This window comes from Staurois parvus, unplaced genomic scaffold (genome assembly GCF_062004578.1).
Source record: "Staurois parvus isolate SC_StPar_1 unplaced genomic scaffold, SC_StPar_1.0 ptg001631l, whole genome shotgun sequence".
Taxonomy (NCBI): domain Eukaryota; kingdom Metazoa; phylum Chordata; class Amphibia; order Anura; family Ranidae; genus Staurois; species Staurois parvus.
The window spans coordinates 265001-291953 of NW_028319427.1; the positions used below are offsets into that span (position 1 = coordinate 265001).

Here is a 26953-nt window from a genome sequence, read left to right on the forward strand (position 1 = left end):
TTTTGTAAAGTGCTGAGCAAACTGTTGGTGCCATATAAATCCTGTATAATAATAATAATACCAGAGATGACACAGAACACAATCAGATGGGACATTGCAGGGTTTGATTACCTCCCTCTACTCACAATTTTTGCCGCCAGTACAGGAGCAGCGTAGAGAGGAGGTAATCAAGCCCTGTACACTTTGATCAGAGAGCAATCCTGTGTTAACTGCTGTGTACAGACAGGGGGAGAGAGCACAGCCTGCACCTCCTCCCAGCGCTCTTCTCTTCCCTGTTGCTATCTGTACTCCTGTCGGCAACCCAGGAAGCTGTGCAGGCTGCCTGACATGTCCTTAGCAATCGATGATCTCATCAGTTGGCAAGATACGTGTAACAGCCACCCAATCAACTAGGAAAACTTAGACAGTGGTGGCTGTAGCTCTGCAAGAAACTGAGGATTGGGGACACCACCCGCCAGGTTGGTAAGCAGACCAGAATGGGGCCCAAGGCAAGGTGCCCCCCCAAACCCTGCAATTGACTGATAATGATTGCAGTAGGCAGAGAGAAGCCACGCCATTGTTTATCCTGGTATGGCCCATCCCCATGAGACTCCAACTGCCTTCAATTGCCTCTCCACCCCTCCCTCCCCCACCAGCTTTCTCCTATTTTGCCATTCCCCTGGTTTACTGCAGAGAATGAAGGTTGTTGCTGGGACCCCAGGACATCCACTGGATCCTAACGTCATACTTATCCCTAGCTTTGTGCCTAGGGTGAAAATCCATCTGTTTCTATGCAGTGAAAGTGTTGGGTGCCAGAACAGGACTTTATGTCGAAGGAAAAGCTTAGGAAACGTGCCAGCATTTACAACAGATGCAGCACTTACGGTTCTAAACAATGTGACACATGTAGGTGCCATCACCACATTCACGGGTGAACTCCTAACAGATAACAGGGATAAGAAATGACCCCAGTGCCATCTAGTTTGCAGCAATGCACCAGGGCCCTTGTTCTCTCCACCTGCTCAACCATCACAGGAGACAACCATATTACACATTGCAATTCTGCAGTTTTAGGCTCTGGTTTGGGATTTCCTTTATAGTTGCTGAGTCTAGTTTAAAGAAACCATTCCCAACCATGGTTCTGTGAAACCCCAGGGTCCTTTCAGAGCCTACTGGGGGTTCCTTGAGTTATGGCCGATTGACCTTCAGTTTAATGGTGCCTCCACAGTTCCAAAGCCAACATTCGTTGGCCCAGACCATTTAACTGTCTGTATGGATTGCAATCGAACCAACACTGTCAGGGGGTCCAACTGATCATCAACGTAAAGGGCATTTTTCCCACTAACCACAATGAACTGGTTTTAGTGGGTGTTCCCAGGACCTAGGAATAGATTTAAGGATACGTCTGGGGTTATAAGGATGATAAAATCTGGATTAGAGTAAAACTTTCATAATTTTTTTTTCATGGATAATTGTACAATACATTATTACAACTGTCTGGAAGTAGAGGCATCAGCCAAGTTGGGTTTTGGGTTGTACATAAACCAGTTTGTTCTTGAGGAAAGTGCTAAAGTGCAAGGCAGGTCATTAATTTATGGGTCTGCTATGTGGAAATGGCATTTACCCAGAAGCCATTTGTCCTTTTTGGAGAAGCTTTGATTGCGTGTACTCAGAAGTCTAATAAGACCACTTCTACGGTGCTTTACATGATGACCGGAGCCATCAGCCACTTGCTGCTGAAGTTCTATTTCTGGGTCAGCTTTGAGTCACCAAAGCTTGACCCTTTATTAACCAGTGTATGGGATGTGTACATACAGTACAGCCATGAAGTAGAAGTGGCAAATCCCGTGGTTCCTTCTTTTGTCTTACTTGCAAATGTTTATTAGGAAGAAGTGCCTCAAGGAGCCCTTCTCCTACATCATTGAAGTCCTCATCTCTTTCACTTCTGTAGGAGAGCTGAAGGCTGTGTGCCATCTGAGTCTTTATATGAAATCAGCTGTGCAGAGAAACTGGGGTGCTGATGGCACACTTGATTAATGTGAAGTCACATCTCTGGCAGTAACCCCCTAAATATGCAATCATTATCAGCATTACCTGATTTTATATAAAATGCTCAGACACCAAACAGCCCCAAGATGTTGCTCAGCCAAGGGCTATAAATCACTGAACAGACATTGATGTCAGTATGTGGAAACGTTTTTTGTTTCTGAATAAGCCATTTTGAGCTTAATATTGAATTTTTTTTAAAAAAGGAGCAAAAAGCCATAGCAACCAACCAACTGACCTCTTAAAGCGGAACTTCACTCAGCAATCAACATTGACTATTTTTAATCCTTATGCTGCCAGCATTAGTAAATAGATAGGAAAATAGATCATACGTTTCTTCAGTTGCTTCCTGGCCTAGACAAATTAGATGGTACATCCCAAGAGTCTTCATGAGGGGAGGAGGGGTTTTCTCAGCTAAGCACATCCTCCTGCCCAGGGGTGTATTTACCACAAGGCATTTGCCTGGGGCGGCATTTTTCAGGGGGGGGCAGCACTACCCCTTGGAAGAAGGGACGAAAGAATGGACACACATGGCATGGGGATCTGGTGGGTTCCGAGAGATGCTGTGGGTTTCATGATGGTGTATGCACAGCCCAACTCTCATTCCTGGGGATGTCCGGAGCTTTGAAATTGAGTGTCTTTCTCTCTCAAGCCATGGGGGATGGTTGCTGGTGTATACCCCTTTGAAGAAGGAACAAAAGAAGGGACACACGTGGCATGGGGACCTGGTGGGTTCCGAGAGATGCTGTGGGTTTCATGGCGGTGTATACACAGCCGGACTCTCATTCCTGGGGATGTCCGGAGCTGTGAAGGTGAGTGTCTTTCTCTCTCAAGCCATGGGGGATGGTGGCTGGTATATGGGGGAAAGTGCTAGTGGAAGGCTCGGGTGGAGGGTAGGAGTGTTCTTGTTCAATGTCAGGCTCTTTCTGTGTGTTGCCTAGGGCAGCATAAAACCTAAATACACCACTCCTCCTGCCTGCATGCCTGAGCTAAGGGAAATGGATGGAAATGGAAGTAAATGCTACATGAAACATCTGCCCTTACTCAAGATGGCCACGGCCAGAAATTCTTGGAGGTGTTTTTCAAACTGATTTCTCAGAAAAATAAAGCATGGAGACATGGATGGATGGGGAAGATTGTTTTGACTATTTAAAATGAATGAAACAGCATTTGTGGCTTGTGGTGCTCAGATGCAGTGTAGTTCCGCTTTAAACTGATGAAAGCAGATTGGTGGCCATGAGTTATAGTTCATTTCCCTCTACATCTTGTTATATAGGCTCAGAGAGGTCTGATGTCTTTGGTAGGAGTATGTGAACAAACTACAGCCGAAATATCCCCAATAGAGTTTTATTTTACAAAATCACTATAACCAGTGGTGGGACGAAGTCATCCAGTTCCCAGGGGAAAGATGCCAAACTGTGCCCTTCCCCCCAACCTTCCCTGGTTTATGATGTGCAAGCTTAGGGGATTCAATGCACCAAGTGCAGCTCACTGAGTCACTTTCATACCTGTGACGGCAGCGACGTAAAAACCTCATGATCTTCCGAGCAGCTTGATCCTGTTTCTTCGTCAGAAGACTGCTTCTGGAGAACAACAATCAGCGTATTAAAAGAGCAGATACGTCCAAACAAGATTTCTTAGATACATTATACCTCAGGATCTACAGTATCTAACCCAGACTTACTCAGCTAGGGTTCCTCCAGAATTGTTAGGGCTTCCTTGAGCAATAACTGGCGGGTTGACTTCTCAGCTGTGTCTGTATAATTTTGGGTCTGGCATCAATGGGCAAAGCCAATGGCCCAAAACCAGTGGAGTTTCTCATCTCTTCTCTCGTGTAAATAATGATTGACACAAATGATCATTTAGCTGTTTCTAAGAGGGGCACTCTTCCCAATGACCACCAATATAAGGGGATGTATCTAACCCAGACTTACTCAGCTAGGGTTCCTCCAGAATTGTTAGGGCTTCCTTGAGCAATAACTGGTGGGTTGACTTCACAGCTGTGCCTGCATAATTTTGGGTCTGTCATCAATGGGCAAAGCCAATGGCCTAAAACCAGTGGAGTTTCTCATCTCTTCTCTCGTGTAAATAATGATTGACACAAATTATCATTTAGCTGTCTCTAAGAGGGGCATTTTTCCCAATGACCACCAATATAAGGGGATGTATCTAACCCAGACTTTCTCAACTAGGGTTCCTCCAGAATTGCTAGGGTGTCCTTTGGCCATAAGTGGTGAGCCGTAAGTGGTCATCTACATGGTAATGATCACACCAATGTATTGTGACCTGTTGCCTCCCTGATGACACCCTGAATACATGCTATGCTAAGCCTGGAGGACATCTCCACTGATGGATTTTGGACTGATGTTTAACAAAGTGGATTTAACATTGCACAGTGGTTTTTGATGGACTATTTGACTCTGTATTAAAGACAGGAACCTATTCTATGGTTCCATGTATTCATGCACTAAAGAACTAACTAACGAACACATTTAACTGTGGTGTCATCAAGAGGGCTGTCCCTGGATTTGGGGGTTTACATGCTTGGTCCCCCATTTTGGTCCCACTCTTGGACCACTTGGGCTGGATGGTAGTCATCTCCTTTCAGGGCAGCCATTTCCCCCCCCCCAATTGTCTGCTTCTGAAGAAGTGGACTACTACCCAAGAAACTTGTAGAGCTACACAAAGTCTATCCTAGACCACCTGCTGGATCTAAGGAAAGTTATAGGTGGTTTTATCTGCTAAATTATTATAATACTTATCATGTGATGGTTGTGGTTGTGGGTCTTGGTGTATAGTTTGATTTTAAAATGTCTTGTAACTGATTTTAACTGGTGGTGGATCCATCCTGCCTTGTATCAACGGTTCAGGCTGGTGGTGTCATGGTGTGGTGGATCCATCCTGCTTTGTATCAACGGTTCAGGCTGGTGGTGGTGGTGTCATGGTGTGGGGGATCCATCCTGCCTTGTATCAATGGTTCAGGTTGGTGGTGGTGGTGTCATGGTGTGGGGGATCCATCCTGCCTTGTATCAATGGTTCAGGTTGGTGGTGGTGTCATGGTGTGGTGGATCCATCCTGCCTTGTATCAACAGTTCAGGCTGTTGGTGGTGGTGTCATGGTGTGGGGGATATTTTCTTGGCACTAGCAAGGTGTACCTAATAAAGTGGCCGGTGAGTGTATAGTGACCTGTCAATATATCCATTTTTAGGTTCCCTGAGATCTGAAAATTATTGCAATGGGTTCCTCTGGGGTAAACAAAAGGTTGAGACCAGCTGATCTAACCAATAGCGTGACAACCAAGATATCAAATATGTACTTATCCAATATCCCGGGTCCATTGCTCAACAGAATTGGAATTTTTTTTTCATTATCAAAGCAAACATTCTGCCACATTACATCTACATGCCCACCTCAGTTTCTGTTGAACGAGAGAAGTTGTCCGGCGCTTTTGCCGAATCCGGCCGCACTCTTTGTAGCTTCGGTAGTACTGCTGGATGAGCACCGCGGCACGCCGGCTCTGCTGAAATTTCTTCTGCTCATAGTAGCTTCTGAACTTGCTCTGGATGAGGATTGCAGCTTGTGTCATCTTTTTATAAAGTGCATACTGGAAAAGAAAGGGATACTACAGTTGGAAATGCAAAATGTTACATTGTATAGAAGTTTAGAGTATTTCCATTCTTTACTTCTAGTTTCCACCTAGACTAGAGGACAGCCACGTAGGTTTTTATACCCCATGGGACATATTTGTACAGTGACTTAATGGTTCACCGACCCCTAAATTGTTGGATATTTTTGTCTCTTCGTTGTCCTGAGCAGAGGTGCTCCAGCCGCAATGCATGAAGGTAAACCAGTGAAAGGGGTGTTCACCATTTATATTTATTTATTTCAGGTACTTATATAGCGCCATCAATTTACACAGCGCTTTACATATATATTGTACATTCACATCAGTCCCCACCCCCAAGGAGCGTACAATCTAAGGTCCCTAACTCACATTCATACATACACATACTGGGGACAATTTAGACAGGAGACAATTAACCTACCAGCATGTCGTGGGAGGAAATCAGAGTACCCAGAGGAAACCCACGCAGGTACAGGGATACTCCAGGCAGGTGGTGCTGTGGTTGGGATTTGAACCAATGACCCTAGTGCTGCCAGGTGGAAGTGCTAACCATTTAGCCACAATGCTAAATGGATTTAAAAGGGAGGAGTGGGAAATCACAGACTCAGAACTGTTGCCAAGCAAAGAATCAAGCAGATGATACAAGACTTAAGTGGGCTTGTATGCATTTCCATCTCAAATTTTGAGATGGCATGGGACTGGTGACTCTTATGTGACAGGGTGGGGGGGATTGGGGACTCTCATGTGAAGGGTGGGGATGAAGGGCTGTTATGTGAAAGGATTGGGAACTATCATGTTATGGTTGAGGAATGGAGACTTTCATGTGAAGGGTGGGGATTGAGGGCTCTTATGTGAAAAGGGGGGGGGGGGGGGCTTGGGGACCCTCATGTAAAGGGTGGGCACTGAGGACTCCTATGTCAAAGGGTGAAGGGTATTAGGGACCCTCATGTAAAGGGTGCAGACTGAGGACACTTATGTGAAAGGGGAGGGGGATTGGGGACTCTCATGTGAAGGGTGGGGATTAGGGAATCTCATGTGAAGGGTGGGGACTGATGACTCTTATGTGAAAGGATTGGGAACTATCATGTAAAGGTTGGGGATTGGAGACTCTCATGTGAAGGGTGGAGACTGGGGACTCTTATGTAAAAGGGTGGGGTGGATTGTTGACTCTCATGTGAAAGGTGGGGGGGGGGATTGGGGGCTCTCATGTGAAGGGTGGGGATGAAGGGCTGTTATGTGAAAGGATTGGGAACTATCATGTTATGGTTGAGGATTGGAGACTTTCATGTGAAGGGTGGGGATTGAGGGCTCTTATGTGAAAAGGGGGGGGGGGGCTTGGGGACCCTCATGTAAAGGGTGGGCACTGAGGACTCCTATGTCAAAGGGTGAAGGGTATTAGGGACCCTCATGTAAAGGGTGCAGACTGAGGACACTTATGTGAAAGGGGAGGGGGATTGGGGACTCTCATGTGAAGGGTGGGGATTAGGGAATCTCATGTGAAGGGTGGGGACTGATGACTCTTATGTGAAAGGATTGGGAACTATCATGTAAAGGTTGGGGATTGGAGACTCTCATGTGAAGGGTGGAGACTGGGGACTCTTATGTAAAAGGGTGGGGTGGATTGTTGACTCTCATGTGAAAGGTGGGGGGGGGGGGATTGGGGGCTCTCATGTGAAGAGTGGGGGGGATTGAGGGCTCTCATGTGAAGGGTGGGGATTAGGGACTCTCGTGAAGGGTGGGGATTAGGGACTCTCATGTGAAGAGTGGGGACCGATGACTCTTATGTGATAGGGGGATTCTCATGTGAAGGGTGGGGATTGGGGGTTCTCATGTGAAGGGTGATGTGGGTGTAAAGTCCATGCTTGTGTGATGTGTGTTGGCAGGGCCGCTTGAAGTCTCCATCGGGAACGCACGTGACAAAGCAGGAGCACAACTGGGAGAAAGTTGTCACCCAATAACAGGAAGTGCCTAAAGGGCTGCAGACTCCGCCACTTTCCTCATTACAATCCTGCAGGTGCAGCAACTGATTGATAATTATAAAGTCTCTCCCATTCACATTCATTTTGCACATGACAAGGGGCCAGACAAACAGCTATTTCTTCAGAATAGCAAAAGGTAGCCCCGTGCTGATCCTGGGCCCGTGATATCCTCTCTTTCCTGCTTTTCTCTCTCTCATTTCCCCTCCTTCTCTACTCTTCCTTCCATCTCCGTTTCTCCCTTTACTTTTGTTTTGGCTGATGTTTGTCAGCGGGGATTGCCACTTCATAGAGGACAGTTTGGCGATATGAGCAATGTTGGCCCTGACCTTCCCACTGGTCCTCGTTGGATCTGGTCAGCCGGGAACTCGCTTTGTTTGTTCTGGAAAATTCAATAAATATATTGAATCAGAACAACAAAAGGTAGGAATCTGCAACAAAGTTGGTTAAAATCCCTGCAATGTGCGTAGATCACCCCGGGGGGGAGGTTTTTGGGTTTTTTTTCTAAAAAAAAAGTGGAGTTACTCTTGGAAGCCAATATTTTGGATTTAGTTGATTGGATATAGATCTACTTTGAATACATTTTTCAAAAGAATCCTTAAGTGAGCTTGGCCATACTGTACGGAGCTCATACAATCTGCGGCGTCAAGCTCGCAGGATTCAGGTGAGTAAATCCAGGCCTTCATTTGGCTGATTGGGAAAATGAGGAACTAATGAAGATAAATCATGCCATAAATAGCCGGTTCCTGAGCGGAGCGTGTGACGCCACCGCCGCCGTGACTTCCATGTTTGCAGAGAGGTGCAGGGACTGCCGAGAGCCATCTGTCACTCCGCGCTCGCAGCGCCATCAGCGACAATGCAAGCGTATTTATCTGTGGAAAATAGCCGGTCATTGAGAGCTCTTTGTGCTAAAGGTCAGATTTAAAAATAAACCTGAAGACGCATGAAAGAGGCGGCGAGATTAACCCGGGGCTGCCAGTGAGGCTTCAATGAGGTGACAACATTCAACAAGCCCAACCTCTGTGCTGATAGAGAGAATAACTGGCTGATAATGGGACTAAAAGGCACAGAACACCTAGTATATGAGTACACCTAGTATGTGGGTACACCTGGCATATGGGTACACGTAGTATGTGGGTACACATAGGATGTGGGTACAACTAGTATGTGGGTACACCTAGTATATGAGTACATCTAGAATACGGGTACACCTAGTATATGGGTACATCTAGTATATAGGAACACCTAGTATGTGGGTGCACCTAGAATACGGGTACACCTGGAATACGGGTACACCTGGTATATGAGTACACCTAGTATGTGGGTACACTTAGAATATGGGTACACCTAGAATACTTGTACATCTGGTATATGAGTACACCTAATATGTGGGTACACCTAGAATATGGGTACACCTAGAATATGGGTACACCTAGAATGTGGGTACACCTAGTATATGAGTACACCTAGTATGTGGGTACACCTAGTATATGAGTACACCTAACATGTGGGTACACCTAGTATATGAGTACACCTAGTATGTGGGTACACCTAGTATGTGGGTACACCTAGAATACGGGTACTCGTAGAATACGGGTACACTTAGTATAGGTCCACCAAGTATACGGGTACACCTAGTATGCGGGTACACCTAGAATACGGGTACACCTAGTATGTGGGTACACCTAGTATATGAGTACACCTAGTATATGGGTACACCTAGTATATGAGTACACCTAGTATACGGGTACACCTAGAATATGGGTACACCTAGTATGTGGGTACACCTAGTATGTGGGTACACCTAGTATATGAGTACATCTAGTATACGGGAACACCTAGTATGTGGGTACACCTAGAATACGGGTACACCTAGTATCTGGGCACACCCAGCATATGAGTACATCTAGTATACGGGAACACCTAGTATGTGGGTACACCTAGTATACAGGTACATCTAGTATATGGGTACACCTAGTATATGAGTACATCTAGTATACGGGAACACCTAGTATGTGGGTACACCTAGAATATGGGTACACCTAGTATGTGGGCACACCTAGAATATGGGTACACCTAGTATGTGGGCACACCTAGCATATGAGTACATCTAGTATGTGGGTACACCTAGTATACGAGTACATTCAGTATATGGGAACACATAGTATACGAGTACACCTAGTATGTGGGCACACCTAGTATGTGGGCACACCTAGTATGTGGGTACACCTAGTATGTGGGTACACCTAGTATATGGGTACACCTAGTATGTGGGTACACCTAGTATGTGGGTACACCTAACACGGGCCCTAACATGTCCTTACTCCCTCCAAAACTCAAAGTTTTGGCTTTAGACACATTAATTGGTAACATTCGCTTTCTCTTTCACCTTCTGGTCTTTAGGGAGCTAGAAGTTATATTGACAATCCAGGTAACGGCCAGTAGAGGGCCCCCCAAGAAATCACAAATGTTATATTGATAATGAGGGAGTTCAGGCCGGGAAAGAGGGGGGAAATCTTCCAAGGTGGACATTTGTTAAGCCAAGTACACAAGGGCTGAACGTTGGGGGGCATTGGCCAGTTTAATAGAAACTGGCCGACATTCGGGCCGTGTGTATGGCAGCCGGTCTGACAGAAGGAGCATGACCAAAAAAAGTCGCCACAACATCCCTTTAAAACTGAAAAAAAACTAGTAGTCAGGGGCAGACTGACAACTCATGGGGCCCCCGGGCAATAGGAAATCATGCGGCCCCTGTGTCCTTGCCCACACTCAAACCATACCCAAAAAAGCCTATGAAAGGTACCAGAGGCATCTCATGGGGCCCCCTACTGACCCCAGGCCCTTGGGAAGTGCCCGAGTGCCTGAATGGTCAGTCCACCCCTGCTTGTAGTGTGTATTAGGCTTTAGGGTGACAATGGTCTATGAAGAGATGTCCCTCACTTTGGCAAGATTTACTCCACTTCCTGTGGTTTCAACAGGACAGGAAGTGAAGGTAAATCTACCCCATGGGATATAGATTGAAAAAAAAAACTGTTGGAGGTCTTACCCTACTCTTCCTCTTCCCTACTGCTATTACTTTGTACATTTTGAACTTCAGAACCTTGCTGAAAATGGCTACTACTCAACAGAGCATTACCAGGGTCTACCACAGGAGGCAGCACTTGGAATTTTTAGATTTGCGCACACATACTAGGGCCAATTGGCTCACCAGCATTCATTAGAGTGTCCGAGGAAAGCATAGAACCTATGCAAGCACAGGGGGAATATGCAAACTACATGGATAGTCTCTTGGTCAGGATTCACCCAACCAAGGACACCATTGCTGCAAGGATCTCCAGTCACTACAGGTCAGGATCTCGGGGGGTGGTAGGGTGGGCTGTGCCCCCCACCCCCATATTTTAGTTGTACCCCCCAGATCTTTGAGAGTGCATCAACTGATCATGAGACAGTCTGATGGGGGCATTTGATGTAAGGGGGCACTCTGATACAGACAGCTGATGTAAGGGGACAGTCTGATAAAAGCAATCCATGTAAGAGGGCACTCTGGTGGGGATGTCTGATGTAAGGGGGCACTCTGGTGGGGATGTCTGATGTAAGGGGGCACTCTGGTGGGGATGTCTGATGTAAGGGGGCACTCTGGTGGGGATGTTTGATTTACGGGGGCACTCTGATAGGAACACCTAATGTAAGGGGCTTTCTGATGGGAACACCTAATGTAAGGGGCTCTCTGATGGGAACACCTAATGTAAGGGGCTCTCTGATGGGAACACCTAATGTAAGGGGCTCTCTGATGGGAACACCTGATGTAAGGGGCTCTCTGATGGGAACACCTAATGTAAGGGGCTCTCTGATGGGAACACCTGATGTAAGGGGCTCTCTGATGGGAACACCTAATGTAAAGGGCTCTCTGATGGGGACACCTGATGTAAGGGGCTCTCTGATGGGGACACCTGATGTAAGGGGCTCTCTGCTGGGAACACCTAATGTAAGGGGCTGTCTGATGGAGACACCTGATGTAAGGGGCTCTCTGATGGGGACCCCTGATGTAAGGGGCTCTCTGATGGGGACACCTGATGTAAGGGGCTCTCTGATGGGAACACCTGATGTAAGGGGCTCTCTGATGGGAACACCTGATGTAAGGGGCTCTCTGATGGGAACACCTGATGTAAAGGGCTCTCTGATGGGGACACCTGATGTATGGGCTCTCTGATGTGGACACCTGATGTAAGGGAGTCTCTGATGGAGACAACAGATGTAAGGGGCACTCTGATAGGGACAACAGATGTAAGGGGGCACTCTGATAGGGACAACAGATGTAAGGGAGTCTCTGATGGGGACTATTGGTTTAAGAAGGCATTCTGATGGGGACAATCCATATATAGAGGTACTGTGATAGGAACATCTGATGTAAGGGGGCACAGTAATGAGGACGTATGATGTAAGGGGGACTCTTTTAGGGACAACTGACGTAAGGGGGAGCTCTGTTGGGGACACCTGATGTAAAGGGAAGCTCTGATAGTGACAGTTGATGTAAGGTGGCATTCTGATGGGGACTATTAGTGTAAGAAGGCATTCTTATGGGGACAATGCATGTATGGAGGCACTGCGATGGAAACATCTGATGTAAGGGGGCACTCTGATAGGGACAACAGATGTAAGGGGCCACTCTGATGGGGACTGTTGGTGTAAGAAAGCATTCTGATGGGGACAATCCATGTATGAAGGCACCATGATAGGAACATCTGATGTAAAGGGGCAATGTGATGAGAACGCCTGATGTAAGGGGCCACTCTCTTAGGGACAACTGATGTAAGGGGGGACTCAGTTGGGGACACCTGATGTAAAGGGGTCTCTGATTGGGACACCTGATGTAAGGTAGCACTCTAATGGGGACTATTGGTGTAAGAAGGCATTTTGATGGGGACAATGCATATATGGAGGCACGGTGATGGGAACACCTGATGTAAGGCGGCACTGTGATGAGGACACCTAATGTAAGGGGGTTCTCTTATGGGGACACCTGGTGCAAGGGGCACTCTGATGGGGACAACTGATGTAAGGGGGAACTCTGTTGGGGACACCTGATGTAAGGGGGCACTGTGAAGAAGACACCTAAACTAAGGGGGTTCTCTGATGTGGACAACTGATGTAAGGGGGCACTCTGATGGGGACAACTGATGTAAGGGGGTTTTCTCATGGGAACACCTGATGTAAGGGAGAGCTCTGTTGGGGACACCTGATATAGGGGGGCACTATGATGAAGACACCTAAAGTAAGGGGTTCTCTGATGGGGACAACTGATGTAAGGGGGCACTCTGATGGGGACAACTGATGTAAGGGGGTTTTCTCATGGGAACACCTGATGTAAGGGGGTTCTCTGATGGGGACACCTGATGTAAGGGGGTTCTCTTATGGGGACACCTGATGTAAGGGGGAGCTCTGTTGGGGACACCTGATATAGGGGGGCACTATGATGAAGACACCTAAAGTAAGGGGTTCTCTGATGGGGACAACTGATGTAAGGGGGTTTTCTCATGGGGACACCTGATGTAAAGGGGCACTCTGATGGGTAAAACTGATGTAAGAGGGCTCTCTGATGGGGACACCTGATGCAAGGGGCACTCTGATGGAGACAACTGATGTAAGGGGGAGTTCTGTTGGGAACACCTGATGTACAGAGGTCTCTGAGGGGGACCCTGATATACAGGGGGACTGTTATGGGAGTGCTGATGTAAATGGGGACTCTTATGAGTACCCCTGATTTAAAGATGGTCTCTGATGAGGACACATGGTGTTGACATTGTGCCCCTTGATCAGACAGGCTAGATCCTGCCCTAGGACCCCAGGCTAACCACTAAGCCACTGTACTGTCCCCTATTCTCACTCTTTCCTAAGTTTAATAAACATTGCTTCACACATATTTCAGGCAATCACAAGAACACATTTTGAAAATTTGAAACAAGAAAAGAATCATCATCTTGGACTATGAGGTCCTTGCCCATGTCATCCATCAAACCCACAGACACCAATCACCACTACATGAAACATGTTAGTCTTTACCTTCAAGGCTATCCATGTAAGCTTTGGAAAGAAGATTATAAAAGAATTAGTCGGAAAAGTGGAAACAATCATGCAATCCATTCATCTATAATTATTTGAAGACATAATAAAAATAAAAAGCACAACACACGGGAAGCTTGGTCTGCTATTCCAAGATGCAGAGGACTTCCAACAATCCATCGCTGACCCTATCGTAATTAAGAACCGCGGTTTAATACGCCCGGCCCCCTGACAGCGGCTTCCTATTATGGGCAATCGTTTGGCTGATCTCTGGACTGCCATAGACGCGAGGCGGCCTGTTGGCTTTGATGTTTAATAATTCCAGCCTGTCGTTTTCTGCTTGATTGCTGTTTATGGCGTCCATAAAACTTTAATGTCCGATCCCATTTAGCAATTTTTATTGAATATGCAACAAAGCAAAGTGGGCCTTCGACACATTGTATGCGGATGTTCCTCCAAATTAATTTTATCTCATCGAAGGAAGGAAAAGAAAACGTCAGCGATGCTAACACGACTGTCGTCAAAGGGAACCTGTCACTATGGTAGTTTCTGTAAAGCTGATATACCAAATATATTATAAATGTAAAAAAAAATTATATTAACCCAACCCCCCCCCCCAAAAAAAACCCCAAACAAATATAAAGATGCCCAAAGCATTAGTTTTTCTGTCCATCCAGTTCTGAGATTGGCACAGCTGTGCCACACAGCACATCCCAACCTGGCAGGGTACGTGTGTTGGTTCTTCATTTAAGGGGGGAACACAGGCCAGTGATGGGGCATCACATCACCTTCTTGCTGCTTGTCAAAAGCCTCTGAAAAGTGATCCCATGCATATCACTTTTCAGAGGTATGGTGGTTTAGATGCAAGTCTACACTTAGCCTAAGACAGAGATATAAAGGCAGCAAGAGAGAGGAAATGATAGACAGGAAGGGGGGGGGGGGGGAGAGAGAGAGAGAGAGAGAGAGAGAGAAACAAGACAGGCAGAGAGAGAAAAGGAAGGTAGAGGTAAAAAGCAAGATAGATAGATAGTAGATAAATCCAGATAGACAACTATAGAGATAGAGAGATCCAGGTTCCATGTAGATATATAGATAGCTCTAGAGCAGTGGTGGGCAACCTTTTTTTTCAACTGAGCCAAATCTCGCCAAAACCACGATTGAAATTTATTTTGAGAGCCACATTTAAGACTGAAAATACATAGGATGGTACACTGTTTTTAGTTTCAATAAGTTTTTATAGTAATTCATCCCCCATATAGTAATTCATCCCCCCATATAGTAATTCATCCCCCATATAGTAATTCATCCCCCCATATAGTAATTCATCCCCCCATATTAATTCATCCCTCATATAGTAGTAGTAAGTAAGTAGCAAGTAGTAAACCAAGTCCCCCCTGTGTCAATTCACTTACCTTTGCTCCGCGCGTTCTTCTCGCCGTGTTCCCGCGCCGTTCCGGTCTTCAGGGCGGACTGTGAGAGGAGCCTAGCTCCTCTCACGTTCGTCACGCTGCCCCGCCTACACACATCCTGACAGCCAATCACTGGCTATCAGGATGTGAGTGGCAGCGAGACTGGCCAATCATTGCATTTGAGCGCGCTGCCCTGACTGGTTTTTTTTTGGAGCACGCTCCGCGGGCCGGATTAAAAGGTCCGCCGGGCCGTAGTTTGCCCATTGCTGGGCTAGCTGCAGAGTCCTGACTTTTGGGGCGGCCGCCCGAGAGGAGGGAGGGGAGCTGGCGCCCGGCACACAGAAGAGCCGCATTAAAGTGTGTAAAGAGCCGCATGTGGCTCGCGAGCCGCGGCTTGCCGACCACTGCTCTAGAGCACTGGTGGTCATCTTTCTTGATATGGGGGGGGGGGGGCTAAGGTGTGGCCTCCAACATAACAAAAAGGTCACACATAAAGCTAGGTGATATTCATTGTCGGAAAATGCGGACATGATACAAGAGATGGTCAGAGACTGCAGACATGATACAAGAGATGGTCAGAGACTGCAGACATGATACAAGAGACGGTTAGAGACTGCAAACATGATACAGGAGATGGTCAGAGACTGCAGACATGATACAAGAGATGGTCAGAGACTGCAGACATGATACAAGAGATGGTCAGAGACTGCGGACATGATACAAGAGATGGTCAGAGACTGCGGACATGATACAAGAGATGGTCAGAGACTGCAGACATGATACAAGAGATGGTCAGAGACTGCAGACATGATACAAGAGATGGTCAGAGACTGCAGACATACTACAAGAGATGGTCAGAGACTGCAGACATACTATATGAGATGATCAGAGACTGCAGACATGATACAAGAGATGGTCAGAGACTGCAGACATGATACAAGAGATGGTCAGAGACTGCAGACATAATACATGAGATGATCAGAGACTGCAGACATGATACAAGAGATGGTCAGAGACTGCAGACATGATACAAGAGATGGTCAAAGACTGCACACATGATACAGGAGATAGAGAATAAAGAGGTGGCGCACACACCTAGTGCATTATCCAAGGTTTATTGAAAGGAGTGAAAAATAAAAACACTCACAGATGAAGCATGTACAGTCATGGCCGAAATTGTTGGCACCCTTGATATTTCTCCAGGAAATCATGTATTTCTCACGAAACGTATTGCATTAACACATGTTTTGCTATACACATGTTTATTCCCTTTGTGTGTATTGGGACAAAACAAAAAAAGGGAGGAAAGAAAGCAAATTCGACATAATGTCACACAAACCTCCAAAAATGGGCTGGACAAAAGTATTGGCACCCTTTCACAACTGCGGATAAATAAGAATGTTACAAGCATGTGATGCTCCTGTAAACTCACCTGGGGCAAGTAACAGGTGTGGGCAATATAGAAATCACACCTGAAAGCAGATAAAAAGGAGAGACGTTCACTTAACCTTTGCATTGTGTGTCTGTCTGTGCCACACTAAGCATGGACAACAGAAAGAGGAGACGAGAACTGTCTGAGGACCTGAGAACCAAAATTGTGGCAAAATATCAACAATCTCAAGGTTACAAGTCCATCTCCAGAGAACTAGATTTGCCTTTGTCCACAGTGCGCAACATTATCAAGAAGTTTGCAACCCATGGCACTGTAGCTAATCTCCCTGGTCGTGGACGGATGAGGAAAATTGATGAAAGATTGCAACGCAGAATAGTCCGGATGGTGGATAAGCAGCCCCAAACATGTTCCAAAGACATTCAAGCTGTCCTGCAGGCTCAGGGAGCATCAGTGTCAGCGCGAACTATCCGTCGACATTTAAATGAAATGAAACGCTATGGCAGGAGACCCAGGAGGACCCCACTGCTGACACAGAGACATAAAAAAGCAAGACTACAGTTTGCCAAAATGTACTTGAGTAAGCCAAAAGCCTTCTGGGAAAACGTCTTGTGGACAGATGAGACCAAGATAGAGCTTTTCGGTAAAGCACATCATTCTACTGTTTACCGAAAACGGAATGAGGCCTACAAAGAACAAAACACAGTACCTACGGTAAAATATGGTGGAGGTTCAATGATGTTTTGGGGTTGTTTTGCTGCCTCTGGCACTGGGTGCCTTGACTGTGTGCAAGGCATCATGAAATCTGAGGATTACCAAAGGATTTTGGGTCGCACTGTAGGGCCCAGTGTCAGAAAGCTGGGTTTGCGTCCAAGATCCTGGGTCTTCCAGCAGGACAATGACCCCAAACATACGTCAAAAAGCACTCAGAAATGGATGGCAAAGAAGCGCTGGAGAGTTCTGAAGTGGCCAGCAATGAGCCCAGATCTAAATCCCATTGAACACCTGTGGAGAGATCTTAAAATTGCTGTTGGGAAAAGGTGTCCTTCCAATAAGAGAGACCTGGAGCTGTTTGCAAAGGAAGAGTGGTCCAAAATTCCGGGTGAGAGGTGTCAGAAGCTTATTGATGGTTATAGGAAGCGACTGATTTCAGTTATGTTTTCCAAAGGGTGTGCAACCAAATATTAAGTTAAGGGTGCCAATACTTTTGTCCAGCCCATTTTTGGGGTTTTGTGTGACATTATGTCATATTTGCTTTTCTGCCTCTGTTTTATATTTGTTCCAATACATACAAAGGGAATAAACATGTGTATAGCAAAACATGTGTTAATGCAATACCTTTTTTGTGTGAAATACTTGATTTTCAGGAAAAATATCAAGGGTGCCAACAATTTCGGCCATGACTGTATCTTAAAAGCATTTGCATAATGACGATGGCCACAACGGCAAGCAAGGTGTTCCAACTTGATCACCAGCAAGGCTCCCATCATCCATCCACTACACATCTGCATCAGAGGCTGGTCAGTAGCTTTGAGGAAAGGGATTCGTCCCCGAAACGCGTCAGCATTTGATAGCACTGACAGTTGGAACACCTTGCTTGCCATTGTAGCCATCGTCATAATGCAAATGCTTTTTAGATACATGCTTCGTCTGTGAGTGTTTTTATTTTTCACTCCTTTCAATAAACCTTGGATAATGCTCTAGGTGTGTGCGCACCTGTTTATTCTTTATCTAGTGGCTGATCTCCCCATCTGAGGAGGGCTTCACCCCTGAAGCATGACTACTGCACCATAGATAGGCTTGTCCACTCCTACTTCCACCATTGCCTATCCATACCACTCCAAACCCCCCCTTTAACCAAATAAACTTTACAAAAACATGACACCATTTTGGAGTAAATGGCCAACATGGCCTTTTATTAGCAACTTCACATTTTAACATACATCAACCGTTCCTTAACGGAAACCAAAGAATTGTTGTTGGTCTTCAAAGGCACCCACAAACGATCCAAAATGCACCTGCGGACAACCCTATACACTAGGCCTCCAGCCGCAACCAACCAGCTCGGAGACAACCATACCGTCCGCAGTGCAGCACCACCACCTTCCAGTTAAACCTTGGTTAACTGGGAATATCCACCGGGCCCCCCATACCACGGATGGGGTCCCACACCATTGTTTTCCTTCCAAGATGAGAACCACCTCCAAAGACCAACAACCGCCCACGAACCAACATAAAACCCACCTCTCCAACCAGTGTCACCTTTTTTTTTTTTTTTTTTTTTTTTTCGAGTTTCCTGCGCACCTGCCCCCGGACAAGACCCTATACCCAACCTAACAGGGAGGGCGGGAGGGAATGTCTGTTCCTTGCACCCATCCAGCTGCACTGACGCCCCTTCCGCAGCAACCCCCACCCTACGGTGCCACAGACACCTCCTACACTCCACATCTGCCAATCCCGTAATTCCCAATCCATTCCCCACCCCTTGGAGCTAAATGTTTAACCCTTTCCGTTCCCTACCACTCTGGGCCTAGTCATGTATGCCCTGCGCTATTTCCATTCTTCCCTATTCGCTACGGGCATTTCTTTTCCTTTGGTTGTCGCTGTCCTGGTTCCCTTGGCTTCCCTTTTGGCTGTGCATTGGAGAGTACATACGATATCCGGTAGGATACAAGAGATGGTCAGAGACTGCAGACATTATACAAGAGATGGTCAGAGACTGCGGACATGATACAAGAGATGGTCAGAGACTGCAGACATGATACAAGAGATGATCAGAGACTGCGGACATGATACAGGAGATGGTCAGAGACTGCAGACATGATACAGGAGATGGTCAGAGACTGCGGACATGATACAGGAGATGGTCAGAGACTGCAGACATGATACAGGAGATGGTCAGAGACTGAAGACATTATACAGGAGATGGTCAGAGACTGCAGACATGATACAAGAGATGGTCAGAGACTGCAGACATTATACAGGAGATGGTCAGAGACTGAAGACATTATACAGGAGATGGTCAGAGACTGAAGACATTATACAGGAGATGGTCAGAGACTGCAGACATGATACAAGAGATGGTCAGAGACTGCAGACATGATACAAGAGATGGTAAGAGACTGCAGACATGATACAAGAGATGGTCAGAGATTTCAGAGAGAGAGAGAGAGAGGGGGGGAGAGAGGGGGGTAGGGGGACAGAAAGGGGGGAGAGAAAGGGAGAGATGGCGAGAGGGGGGAGGGGGGAGAGAGGGAAAGAGAGAGAGAGAGGAGGGAGTGGGGGAGAGAGGGGATAGAGAGAGAGAGAGGGAGGGAGAGAGAGAGAGAGAGAGGGAGAGGGGGAAGAGGGAGGGAGGGGGGAAGGGGGAGAGAGGGGGGAGGGGGAGGAGAGAGAGAGGGGGGGAGAGGGGGGGAGGGGGGAGGAGAGAAAGAGGGGGGAGAGGGGAGGGAGAGAGAGGGGGAGAGAGGAGGGAGAGAGAGAGGGGGGAGAGGGGAGGGAGAGAGAGGGGGGAGAGAGAGAGGGGGAAGAGGGGAGGGAGAGGGAGGGGGAGAGAGAGGGGGGAGAGGGGAGGGAAAGGGAGAGAGATTTGTTCATCCAACAAATGGCTGGAAAGTAACTTATCATTTCTCTGATTAGCTGCATTTAGTCTTTTCATGTAAAGTCTAAAAATAATTTCATTAAAAAGAATGTATAAAAAGCAGATGACATAATATTCGTCTCTCGTCTGAGTAAGCTTCGATTGGATTGATATTTTTAGCGCTCAGCCCATTAAACTCCTCTCTCATTTTACCTTGAAGAGTCTGCCAGGCCAAAGACCGCAATTCCCTTTTCATTGATGCCAATTACAAACACCCCGCGGACCGCATTCCCTTCTGTTTTGAATTCATCCGAACGGCGGCTTTATAAATAGGAATCAGTTCATTTCACTTCCAGCTAAGTCGGTCTGTTCTGCTAATTTAGTCGTCTCTTTTCAACGGGAGTAGACTGAAACAAAGAGCTAAAAGTGGATCGCAAACACGGCGCGTCCGCCATGGCTTATTGTCACGGCTCAGCGAATCATTTCCGATAAGCGCGGCGTCTACGTATTTATTTTTACCCCCAGTGTGTCTGTGACGATGAAAGTAGATTTGAAATAAAAGACAATGAATGTGGATGGGGACTCATTATTTTTGGAGTAAGATGTCCTACAAGAAAGGCTCGTTTCTTGTGTTTTAAACAGCATGGAAAATATTTTCGGCTTTATTATCATTTTATATCCATGTGGCTTTAAAGCTACGACTTCATTGTATATACTGAACATGTTTCTCTTTTATTCATTTTAAAGTATATACCTGATATGTCATTAATATACAGCAGTGTAAAAAAGAGCATGGGCTCCATATCTTATCATTAAAAAGCAATCTTTGAACTCCTGCCAAATGACTGTGACTAGGCTTAGATGTGTCTTCAGTCTGCTGCAGGCAGGGAGAAAAATTTCCTTAGTCTCCGTCAGGGAACAGATTGCAATATTGTGACCAGGGGCAGACTGACAACTCATGGGGCCCCCGGGCAATAGGGGATCATGGGGCCCCTGTGTCCTTGCCCAAACTCAAAAAAGTCTATGAAAAAGGCACCAGGGGCATCTTATGAGGCCCCCTACTGACCCCGGGCCCTCGGCAGTGCCCGAGTTTCCAAATGGTCAGTCCGCCTCTGATTGTGACTTTGTAGCATGTCTCAGGGTCAGAGAGAATTGCACAGGAACCACGACAAAGCAGCAAGTTGACCTAAATGTAGCTCCTCCATACTTTATGCCCACCTTCCTTTTAGTGCCCCCCGATTGAAGGCTCACACCTATGCGTGTTGGGAATAAATGCAAAATGGAGCGCTTCATCATCATGAAGAGAAACGCGTTGCCCCCTTAGGGCTCATTTAAAAACTTCTACCTATTAACATTCCTCTTTAATTCCATGTTCTTATTGGATGGCCCTAGGCAATGAACCAGTTCCACTTTCCAGCAATATTATACCCTGCTCAAATAAAACAGTTTGCAAGGAAAAGCCTGTTTAGCACCGAATTTACACCGGGACCAGAAATAATATTATTCTTTTTATTATTGTACGTCGGCAAATGCCAAATTACCTGTTTGTACTTTCTGTAGCAGCGTTGAATGACGGCGGCAGCCACGTCCTGTTGTTCTCTCAATGGACGACCCTGGGTGGTGGAAGAAAGGATCAGAGTAAGTGCAGATAGGGATTCTTCTGAAGGACCTGCTGAAGTATCCCTATCACAAGCAGGGGGTGATGAGGAAAAGGGTTCCTTTGAAATAACAAAATGGCTACTTTTGTTACTGGGATCTGTATTCTCCAAAATGAGGGGTACTGGAAAGTGGGTAGGGGTGGAACCAAGTGATGGTGCTCGGAGGTGGGTAGGGGTGGAACCAAGTGATGGTGCTCAGAGGTGGGTAGGGGTGGAACCAAGTGATGGTGCTCGGAGGTGGGTAGGGGTGGAACCAAGTGATGGTGCTCAGAGGTGGGTAGGGGTGGAACCAAGTGATGGTGCTCGGAGGTGGGTAGGGGTGGAACCAAGTGATGGTGCTCGGAGGTGGGTAGGGGTGGAACCAAGTGATGGTGCTTGGAGGTGGGTAGGGATGGAACCAAGTGATGGTGCTCGGAGGTGGGTAGGGGGCCCAGTGACTCAGAAGCGGGGAGTTCCTGTACATATTTTTTCAGAAATAAAAGCCCTGGTTAACTATATCTTGTTTATTAGTTTGTTCAGGTAAATTAAAAGGTATGTGTACCCCCTCCAAATGACTGAATTCAAGTTTTTCCACTGAAGGGTACTATTGATGCATTTTAACCAATTATGTGCTTTGTTACCTTGTGGCAACAGTTTGGGGAAATGACTGTTCCTCTGTGTGCAAAGCCATGATTTGATCAATTTGGTTTTGCAGAACCTGAGAGTCCTACACAGAGCCCCGAACTCAACCCTACTGGACCCGTTTGGGATGACTTGGAATTCCAAGTGCAAGCCAGTTCTTCTTGTCCAACATAAGTACCTGACCTTACAAATGCTCTTTTGTCTGAATGGGCATCAATTCTCACAGACACGGTCTAAAATCTTGTAGAATTTTTAGTGAGTTTATCCGATTATGGAGACTGGAGGGGCCAAATAATTCCAAAGCTGCCAGTTAGTCTACATATAATTGGAACGGGGTAAACTCCAGGTTTGTGTTAGCAGGACTTGTTAAATACTTGGCCAGCTTCATTCAATGAATTAGTCAGAAGAAACAGAAATGGACTTTAGAGGGCACAAAAACTAGGTACAAGTATAAATAAACAACCCCAAAACCCCCTCTTTTATTCATTCAATGAATGTTCTTTAGCAGTTTTCAATATCAACACCCATGATCTCACGCCAGGTTCTGCTTAACAGTTCTTAGAAGATGTCCATGAAGAGGACATCAGATCATGAACTTCCTAGCTGGAACTTGAAAATCTTGTGATGGTCCTCATGTCTACTGGTATTTACAGACTACTGCAGCAAACAACCTGATCTTGAGAGAACTAATGATTGGAAGTGCTGGAGATTTTGGAATGATTGCTTTTGTTACCCCAGGAACGGACAGCGCCATAGTTGATGGCTCAGGACCCCTACTCCCTCCTTCATATACTTAAAGCTTGGGCTGTGTGTGTTTGTGTCACGATCTGTTAATAAAAAAAATCTTCAAACAACTGGGTCAGGTCAAATATCCTTCTAATATCTATTTCTAATATTGACATGACTTTAAAGAAAACAGTTCAATAAATATTAGTCCACAGGACTGACGTGAAAAAGGTTCAAGGCCCAGAGCTATGGTATTAAAACACGGCAGTTTTGGCGCACCTTGTATTTTCGGAACACGGTCTGGACAAGTTTAGCAGCTTCATAGAGTTCTCTCTGTTCGTGATCCGAGAGGGTCAGCTGGGCAAATTCATTCTCAACCTTCTCATTGGTGGATGCGCTCAGGAATTCCGACCAATCGGCAGCAGTTGGCAGACTGGGTTTCTCAAAGGTGGTTTCACTCACAGGGGAGCAGGCAGGGCTTAAGCTGGTGTTCGAAGAAGGTGTCAGCGGTTCGCTGTAGAGCGACCTGTGTAGAACAAAATCATTCTTTGTAAATATTTTAAAGTTCTGCTAAACCCCAAACTTTTTTCTTCTTGGGCAAAGTTGGGAATAGTTAGCAGCCAGGGGCGGACTGACAACTCATGGGGCCTCCGGGCTATTGGGGATCATGGGGCCCCTGTGTCCTTGCCCACACTCAAAACACACCCAAAAAAGCCTATAAAAAGGTACAGGGGCATTTTACGGGGCCCCCTGCTGACCCCGGGCCCTCGGGCAGTGCTCGAGTGCTCGAATGGTCAGTCTGCCCCTGTTAGCAGCCCTGTCAAATCTGTCAGGTTTGTTGTCTGAGTCCCCTGGGGGGGGGGGTTCTCTTTGTTTGTCCTACTAACCATTGTCACCAGAACTGAAAATGAGGGAATAGGAAAAGGAAGAGGAAACTCTTCCACTGGGGACACTTGTTGAGATGACAACCATCTAGGATGGTCTTCCCTTTACTGTGGATGGATTTTATCTCACTTCCTGTGGTAGCATTGCTAGTTACATTTAACTTTCTCGTAACCACATCTTAAGGCGGAGTTCCACCTAGAAAAAAAAAAGTCAGCAGCTACAAAAATTGTAGCTGCTGACTTTTAAAATACAGCCACTTACCTGTCCCTTGGTCCAGCTTTGTCCTCACCATGTCTGGTTTCACCAGCCGTCTTCTCTCCCTGGGGCCGGCATCTTCAGTGTGGGCACCCGGCTGTGACAGCTTGCGGCTTCACAGCCGGGTGCCCACTGCGTATGCGCGAGAAGCGATGCGCTCCTGAATGTCCCCGTAGTCTTCTGGGACCTGTCACGTTTCCTAGAAGATTACGGGGAGGGAGGGTAGGAGGACAACTTCCCCTTCCAATCTTCTAGGCCAGGGGTGTCAAACTGGTGGCCCTCCAGCTGTTGCAAAACTACAAGTCCCATCATGCCTCTGCCTTTGGGAGTCATGCTTGTAACTGTCAATCTTGCAATGCCTCATGGGACTTGTAGTTTGGCAACAGCTGGAGCGCCGCCAGTTTGACACCCGTGGCCTAGGCGATCGCAGCGGAAGTGGGAGCAGGTACCTGTCAAATTGGGGTACCCGCACCCCAATGGTGCAATCCTTAATGGGGAGCAGGGGACCAAGGCTTAAAGCAGAACTTCCCCTTTTGGGCGGAGCTCCACTTTAAAGTGGAACTTTCGGCATAGAAATGCTAAGAGATACATACTTTGCATGTCTCTTCTGCTAAGAAAAACCCTTCTTATCTGCTACCATTTTTTTTCTGGGTAAACTCCAGGCCAATTTCCAACATCTGTAAGATCTAATGGATGGAACCAGGACAATGGACAATGGAACCCCTACATGCATACCCAGTGGGATCCAGTTACCCCCAGCCACAGATCAATACTAAACTTGCTTTAGAATACAGGGTTCGCAGAGAACCAGGGTGCACTAACCCATGGCAACCAATCACAAATTCACTTTCATTGGCACAGAATCAGTAGTTTACTGAAGCTGACCAGTGGCTATCTCTGAAAATCTACAATTTGGCTATTTACTCACCGTATCTGTGCAGCACTGGGTAAGTGATCAACATCAGCGAGGTAACTGGCCAGCCAGCTCATGGTAGTACTAAAAGCAGCAGGGTCTGCCCTCTCCACCAATGGGGACTCCATGGGTACAAAATTCTCCCGCTTGATGCGGTCAGGAGTTGCTTCAATGATCTGTTCTGCCAAATTCATCATGTTGACCTGGGTGAGAGAAAGACAAAGTAGAACCAAGCATGGGCAGTGTGGAAAAAAGCTTTTTTTTGGGCAGCGTCCAGGTGCCTCTAACTAGGAGGTACATATGAGCAATTCTGAATTTTAGCTTTTGTCTTTGGCTCCTCCTCAGCTCTATAACAGACAGAAAAAAAACCCACCAGCCAATGGTTGTCTGCTTACAAGGTCTAAGTGACCTTAACTGTAGCCCATGATATCATCAAAGGACCGCACATAGTAGTCAGCATACGTAATGCTATAGAACAGCGGTCTCCAAACTCTGTGGTCCTTTCTTAGCTTTTATCTGGCCCTTGGGGCACTTTATTTCCACTGGTACCAACAGTGGGGCATATTTCCTGCTACTGACACCAATGATGGGGCACTATTCCTACCACTAATACCAATGATGGAGCACTATTTCTCCCACTGACACCAATGATGGAGCACTATTTCTCCCACTGATACCAATGATGGGGCACTATTTCTCCCACTGACACCAATGATGGAGCACTATTTCTCCCACTGACACCAATGATGAGGCACTATTCCTCCCACTGATACCAATGATGGGACACTATTCCTCCCACTGATACCAATGATGGGGCACTATTCCTCCCACTGATACCGATGGGGCACTATTCCTCTCACTGATACCAATGATGGAGCACTATTCCTCCCACTGATACCAATGATGGGGCACTATTCCTCCCACTGATACCAATGATGGGGCACTATTCCTCCCACTGATACCAATAATGGAGCACTATTCCTCTCACTGATATAAATGATGGGACACTATTCCTCCCACTGACACCAATAATGGGGCACTATTCCTCCCAGTGACACCAATGATGGGGCACTATTCCTCCCACTGATACCAATGATGAGAGACTATTCCTCCCACTGATAATAATGATGGGCACTATTCCTCCCACCGACACCAATGATGGGGCACTATTCCTCCCACTGACACCAATGATGGGGCACTATTCCTCCCACTGATACCAATGATGGGGCACTATTTCTACTACTGATACCAATTATGGGGCACAATTCTTCTCAGTAACACCAATGATGGGGCACTGTTACATCTCCTACTGACCACAGGCGCTTTGTATCTGATCTCCAAGTCTGAGGCATTATTTACCCTCACTGATGCCAGTCCAGGGACATTTTCTACTCCTACTGGCCACAGTCAACAGGCCCTTTGTTTTTAAAGTTTGGTGCGTGTACTTGGAAATCTGCTGCAGACTGTCTAACTGCAGCCAACGCCACCATCCAAGGGCCCCGCTTAGTATTCAGTAAATGTAATGCTACAAAAGATTGTGAGAGACAGTGAACAGGTGTTTCAAGTCTTTCTTGAGGCCCATGCATTGAAGGCAATACTTCCCTCCATGTTAGCCATCGCTACTATGGTGAACCCAGGGGCGGACTGACAACTCATAGGGCCCCTGGGCAATAGGGGATCATGGGGCCCCTGTGTCCTTGCCCAAACTCAAAAAAGCCTATGAAAAAGGTACCAGGGGCATCTCACAGGGCCCCCTACTGACCCCGGGCCCTTGGGCACTGCCCGAGTTTCCAAATGGTCAGTCCGCCCCTGGGTGTACCCTAAGGAACT

General features: G+C 46.7%; 1 protein-coding gene across 10 annotated transcripts in view; it reads right to left on the reverse strand.

The window, feature by feature from the left end:
- The window catches only part of CAMTA1 (calmodulin binding transcription activator 1), a 249155-nt gene that overhangs the window by 57393 nt on the left and 164809 nt on the right, over window positions 1–26953 (reverse strand). For 7 of the 10 annotated variants that reach the window (XM_089663130.1, XM_089663129.1, XM_089663125.1 and 4 more), the window contains exons 7-12: window positions 25139–25326; window positions 23350–23596; window positions 21607–21678; window positions 13687–13707; window positions 5436–5629; window positions 3534–3608 (exon numbers count right to left, since the gene is read on the reverse strand). In XM_089663130.1, the coding sequence (XP_089519256.1) occupies window positions 3534–3608; window positions 5436–5629; window positions 13687–13707; window positions 21607–21678; window positions 23350–23596; window positions 25139–25326 (797 nt within the window). The remainder of the gene's footprint in view (window positions 1–3533; window positions 3609–5435; window positions 5630–13686; window positions 13708–21606; window positions 21679–23349; window positions 23597–25138; window positions 25327–26953) is intronic. The other 3 variants (XM_089663132.1, XM_089663131.1, XM_089663126.1) reach the window with 1 other exon arrangement.